Source organism: Gossypium hirsutum, chromosome D01 (genome assembly GCF_007990345.1).
Source record: "Gossypium hirsutum isolate 1008001.06 chromosome D01, Gossypium_hirsutum_v2.1, whole genome shotgun sequence".
Classification (NCBI taxonomy): Eukaryota; Viridiplantae; Streptophyta; class Magnoliopsida; order Malvales; family Malvaceae; genus Gossypium; species Gossypium hirsutum.
The window spans coordinates 59,041,939-59,048,396 of NC_053437.1; the positions used below are offsets into that span (position 1 = coordinate 59,041,939).

At 35.0% G+C, this 6,458-nt stretch overlaps 1 protein-coding gene across 1 annotated transcript; it reads left to right on the plus strand.

Moving 5' to 3' along the window:
* Positions 1-498: 498 nt before the first annotated feature.
* LOC107922145 (3-ketoacyl-CoA synthase 6) lies at positions 499-2,389 on the plus strand. The gene is given in 2 exon segments (XM_016852015.2): positions 499-1,894; positions 1,897-2,389. Coding segments are annotated over 2 exon segments (1,476 nt in total). The 5' UTR covers positions 499-594; the 3' UTR covers positions 2,073-2,389.
* The last annotated feature ends 4,069 nt before the right edge of the window (positions 2,390-6,458 follow it).

The following is a 6,458-nucleotide window of genomic DNA, read 5'->3' on the forward strand; positions in this document are numbered from 1 at the left end:
GTAAGCCCCTGTGCTAAGAGTCTGATTACATTTTACCTTTTTTACTCAAAACACGAGCAAATTATCCCTGTACATTAGATCAAAGAGCAAATTAGTCATTCTGTTAAAAAAAAATTATTTGTTTCTACTATTAAAAACTTATCCCTGTATGTTATTGTCTGGTTATTCTATGAGCCATCTCAGTTTTCAACTGTACAAATTGATGAAATTTTTAATAAAAAGGATGAAATTGTTCTTTAATTTAACATAAAGGGATTAATTGCCCATTTTTTGAATAGAAGGAGCAAAATATAATCTGACTCTTAATACAGGGACCTCCATGATAATTTTACCGGATTTAGTTACATGTTGGATATAAAGGGGAGTTAGGAAAAATTAATGGGAGTTAAGTGAGCGTTGAGTGGTGTGACTCCCTTCATTTAATCCTCTCATCTGCCTGACTGCCCCCCTCCTTCATTGCTCTTTGGTCCCCTTCCTCTTTAAAACCCCCACGCCTCTTCTTCCTCCTTTTAAAAAAATTTTTAACCCCCCATTTTCCTCTCCCTCACACAAACAACACCTTTTTTCAATAGCTTCATTTCCACCACTGCAACAATGCCACATTTCTCTAATTCTGTCAAGCTTAAGTATGTCAAGCTTGGCTACCAATATCTCGTCAATCATATTCTTACACTTACTCTTATACCTGTCATGGCTGGTGTTCTTATTGAGGTTCTTCGTTTAGGCCCTGCTGAGATTGTTAATCTCTGGAATTCCCTTCATTTTGATCTTGTTCAAATCTTGTGCTCTTGTTTCTTTATTATCTTTGTAGCCACTGTTTACTTCATGTCTAAGCCTAGAAGCATTTACCTTGTGGATTATGCATGCTACAAACCTCCTGTCACTTGTCGTGTTCCTTTTGCTACTTTCATGGAGCACTCGAGGCTGAACTTGAGCAACAACCCTAAGAGCGTTGAGTTTCAGATGAGGATTCTAGAAAGGTCTGGTCTTGGTGAAGAGACTTGTTTACCTCCTGCTATTCATTATATTCCTCCAACTCCAACCATGGAGGCTGCTAGAGGCGAGGCTGAGATTGTTATCTTCTCAGCTATGGATTCTTTGTTCAAGAAAACGGGGTTAAAACCTAAAGACATTGATATTCTTATTGTCAACTGCAGTCTGTTTTCTCCTACGCCATCTTTGTCTGCTATGGTGATCAACAAATATAAGCTGAGGAGTAATATAAAGAGCTTTAATCTTTCAGGAATGGGGTGCAGTGCGGGGCTTATCTCCATTGATTTAGCTCGAGATCTTCTCCAAGTACACCCTAATTCTAATGCAGTTGTTGTCAGCACTGAGATCATCACTCCAAACTACTACCAAGGAAAAGAAAGAGCCATGCTCCTTCCCAACTGTCTTTTCCGCATGGGTGGCGCCGCAATCCTCTTGTCGAACCGTCGTTCCGAGAGGAGGCGTGCCAAGTATCGTCTTGTGCATGTTGTTCGAACCCATAAAGGTGCAGATGATAAAGCCTATCGATGCGTGTTCGAAGAAGAAGACAAAGAAGGCAATGTTGGGATATCTTTATCTAAAGATCTCATGGCTATTGCTGGAGAGGCTTTAAAATCTAACATTACCACTATTGGTCCTTTAGTTCTTCCAGCATCTGAGCAACTCCTATTTCTCCTCACACTCATTGGGCGTAAAATCTTTAATCCCAAGTGGAAGCCATATATTCCAGACTTCAAGCAAGCGTTTGAACACTTCTGTATCCATGCTGGTGGACGAGCAGTCATAGATGAACTGCAAAAGAACCTGCAACTTTCAGCAGAGCACGTAGAGGCATCAAGGATGACATTGCATAGGTTTGGAAACACATCGTCTTCATCGCTGTGGTACGAGATGAGCTACATTGAGGCAAAGGGAGGATGAAAAAAGGGGACAGGGTTTGGCAAATAGCTTTCGGAAGTGGATTCAAGTGTAACAGTGCAGTATGGAAGTGCAACAGAACCATCAAAACACCAAAAGATGGACCATGGGCGGATTGCATTCATAGGTACCCAGTTCATATCCCTGAAGTTGTCAAGCTCTAGGCTAAAAGCAACAAACAAATATGGTTGATTCATGGCTTTGTCAAACTCAGATCCTTCTGGATCTCTGCATTTATTTATATTTCTCCTGTTAACTTTTTCTCTACTCATTTTGTTTCTGTCATACTGTATCCTTTTTCCAATTTCTTTTCAAAATCATGAGTTTGCATAGGTACCCGATATGGTGCTCTTTGTTTTTGTTAATTAATGTACACCCTGCAGGGGAAAATAACAAGTGTGGAAAAACAACAGGTTGAATTAGCCATTGCAATAAAACCTGAAATATTAATAAAGAAAATGCTATACAAGTTGTGATTGTACATGAAAGAACAATTGGGTCAAATTTCCCAGGGTTTTCAATTTGCTAGCCCTTTGGTTGTAGGGTCTCCTTATTAATGCCTTGACCTGTTACGGTGTGTGTAGTTGTCAACCAATGTATTGGCTGGCTCTTAATTTCTGGGGTTATTAATATGCCTTTAGAGCATCTAGCTGTAAGTGGTTGATCCAACTGGATTACATCAATGGAAGGAATCATGAAACATAGGGAATCACATAATTACAATTTACATCATCAGACAAAGAGCTTCCAAGAGTTAATGAAGTGATGTGTTTGGTAGTGGTGAAGCACCTAACTTTTTAATAAAGGCATTTTAAATGTTAGGGATATAATTACTTTCTGGAAATGTTGGTGAAAATGGTTATTTCCATGACCAACGGAAGAGGAAAGAATTGAATTCAAGTAAAGTACTGTTTTGTCTGGAAAATGCCTGATACAGTTTTCAATAGACAATGCCATTTTTTAACTTCTCAAGGTAAAAGCACAAGCCACCATTTTTAACTATTCTAACCTACTCTTTTGCTTAGTTGACAGTCAAATATTAACCTCAAAAACTTATTCCTTTGAAGTGCCTACTTACATGCCCCTTGTTTTCCTTTTTCCTTCAATCCTAACACACACAAACAATAGTTAACTCTAAACATTACTCACTCAACTATTACCATATTTCTATTTTGTTCATACAAGTTTAGTATTTTAGCTACTCCATTAAATCATTATCAGTGACTTTTTGTATTTACATAATAATAGATTTAGCCCTTCAATATTTACAAATACTATCATTTTAGTCATAATTTAAAAAAAAAATTCAACAAATTTAGCCCTCAACTTTACACATTTTACCAATTTATTTTTACTCCTTAAAATTCAAAAATTAAAATTAAAACATAATTAAAAATTCATTTTTCGATAAAAATACATACAAAATTATCAATAAATGAATACCCTTTTTACCTCTAACATGAAATTTATTTATTAAAATAATACTTTTATAAATATTTTTAAAATCCAACAAAAAAGTCTTAAACCAAATTTAAACTTTTCCCTTTTAAATTTATTTAATAAATAATGAAATTTATTATATATTTGGCCTTACTCATCAATCCTCATCAAATTTGTCGAGTCCTAAGCGTTGCCTTTACCTACAACCACTCGCACCAATAACCTTTTACTCTGAACTCCTCGATTTCCACATCCTCCATCAACGCACCATTAAACCAGGAATTGGTTGTGGAGTTGTCGACATGGCCTTCCACCTACTAGGTCTCTAAGACCTCATCCTTACCTATATATCCTCAACCATGCCCACTCTCAAGCACTACCTCAAATGCATCAAACTCGTTCTAGGCAACAACCTATAGACATCGATTCTCACCCTTTTCAAATTTGGACGGTAGTTTTTGGCCTAACCTGGACATGGTGTTGTTAATGTTGAAAAAAGGCAAAAGTTGAACCTTCTTAAGTCTTCTTCATGGTTTTTCCCCTTGATTGTGCCCCAGCGTGCGTGTACCAAGCCTTGGGATAATGCAATTAAATATCGAATGTATTTGTGGTGTTTGCAAGCGAATAGGTTCAATTGTAATATAGATTGTACAACGAAATACCAGAAGTATTCTAATGATTATACCCAAGGGATTGCTAAGTTAGTGAAAGTTGTTTACTAACTTAATTATTTTGAAAACAATTACTAGTCTAGTCGAGCTGTAAATTAGTAGTGCAAATTCAAGATTGATTTCAGAAAAAATTAATTAAACTAAAACTAAACCTAAGGTTGATATCTAAAAGTCTTGGAACTTCCTATTCCTTATTTAAACGATGCGAGCTAATTAGCCTAAAATGGTTGATTCACTAATTATCGATTAAGCCACTATTTGCTTTAATTGAGTAGTTTACCTAACTAAGAATACCATCTCGATCTCATCCTTGCTAAGAGTTACTACCTAAGTTACCCTTTCAGTCTCACTGCTCAACACAAGTTCACTAAATGTTTACGCAACATAATACCCTTTTAGTCTCACCTATCTAAATATTCTACTAAGGTCGTCAATCCTAGTATACTAAGAAATTTAGCAAACTAGAATTAACATACAATCTCAGATAAATAATCACGTAATCATTTGATCAGTTAAACAACCAACACATGCAATATATTTAAGAAAGCTCAAGTTTTGTTCTCATGTTTACACAAACATTCAATTAACTAATTAGGAAAAGAGATTTAAATAAAGAGAATAAATGAGAGAATGCTCATTGATAAATCAAGATTAAAGCACACATTCAGAACATTCTCCACTCGCAACATCGAAACTTTGGAATAAAGAGACTCTAAATAAGAAAACATAGCAAAAATCTAATCTAATGAAAAGTTGAAAACTGAATAATGGAAAAATCCTTGTTAATTTTGATTCCAAAGTTTATTATATAGGTATGAGTTCGAAAACTAAAATGTCCTTTAGTTTAATACAACAATTAGGGCTTTAAATTAGATAAAAAAAGACCCTAAATTGCCTTTGAAATCGCAGTTTCCATGCACAGAGAAACGTCACGAAGTGGAGTACTTTCCTTGTTGCAACGTGGAACCAATGTTGTGACTTTTAGGTCTCAATGTTGCAACATTCGTGACAGTTTTGTCCCAGGAGTTTGTTCCTGTAACACCTCATACACGATCTAATCATTGGATCCAAACTATAAGGTGTCATATTCATTGCCGGGGCAATTACGAACAATTTATAAACTAATTCAAATCATTAGACATTCATTTGCATGCAAATTAAGTATATAAGTGTTGTACATCTATTTTCGGATCTTATACAAGCTTATGAAAGCTTTAATGCTAACCCAAAATTGAATTAAGACTAAATTGTAATGATTACAAAGTTTTAAGTTAATGTTGCGACGTCAGGGGGTTTGTCATCGCGATGCAACATACTGACTAGTCTTGTCGTAGGAATCCATGTTCGATGTCGCAATGTGGCATAGTGGCCTGATCTCATTGCAACGACATAGACCTGATGTTGTGACGTGATATCTAGTTTCTGCAATTTCCAAATGAAACTTTAGTTTGCACTTTCCAAGCCAATACATATGCAAAATCAACCCACATTTTCAGCCAAAACATAAGATCTCTAAGTCTCAAACATGACAAAACACCTTTGACAATGGTGTACCAATACTATGTTACCTATAAGTTAACTAATTAGTATAATTCATTTCAAACCTTCAACATACATACTTATTTACCAAGGCCATTGGCATTTACAACATTTCATTCCATTTCAATCATATTTGAATCCATTTACAATTTGTATTCTATTAATCAAGTTCATACATTAACCTTCTAAACCAAAAGTGTATATAAACATAGTTTTGTATTAAATTTGACTCAACCTAGGTACATGCCATACTTGACACCAAAACAAAACTTACACAAACTTTGTTAAGTCGAGGATTGCTTTCGGGATGCTGAATCAACTGCTCAAACTACTAGGAATGCTATACTTGCACATGGAGCAAACAAACCGTACGCTGAATAAATACACTCAGTAGTATTTCCATTATTCAAACCAAAACAATACAAATTTAAAGCATATGCATACATTCAATCCAATTGCAATTCATAGAACATTCTTATCATACCAACAACTTATAATATATTATAGGCATGCAAATCATCATTTGAACATATCAACTTGCCAAATACCATACCTTTCACATGATACCTAATCAATTCATAAAGCCATTTATGAACTATACTTATTCATATTCCAACATCAACATTTACATATATATATTTGATTTTCATATATGCATTTTTAACTATTCCCCAGTCTATTTTCTTTTTCTTATTCATTCGGCCCTTAAGGCTCATTTTTGATTTATTTCTCATATTTTCACTTATTGCACTTCAATATCATTTATCAATTTACATATCATTTTATCAATTCCCATGTTTATAACCCCATTAACTAGACATAATATTGGAACGAGTACATGGATTCATCACCTCGAGTTGCCGATAACATTGACATTATACAAGTACATATTACCACCTC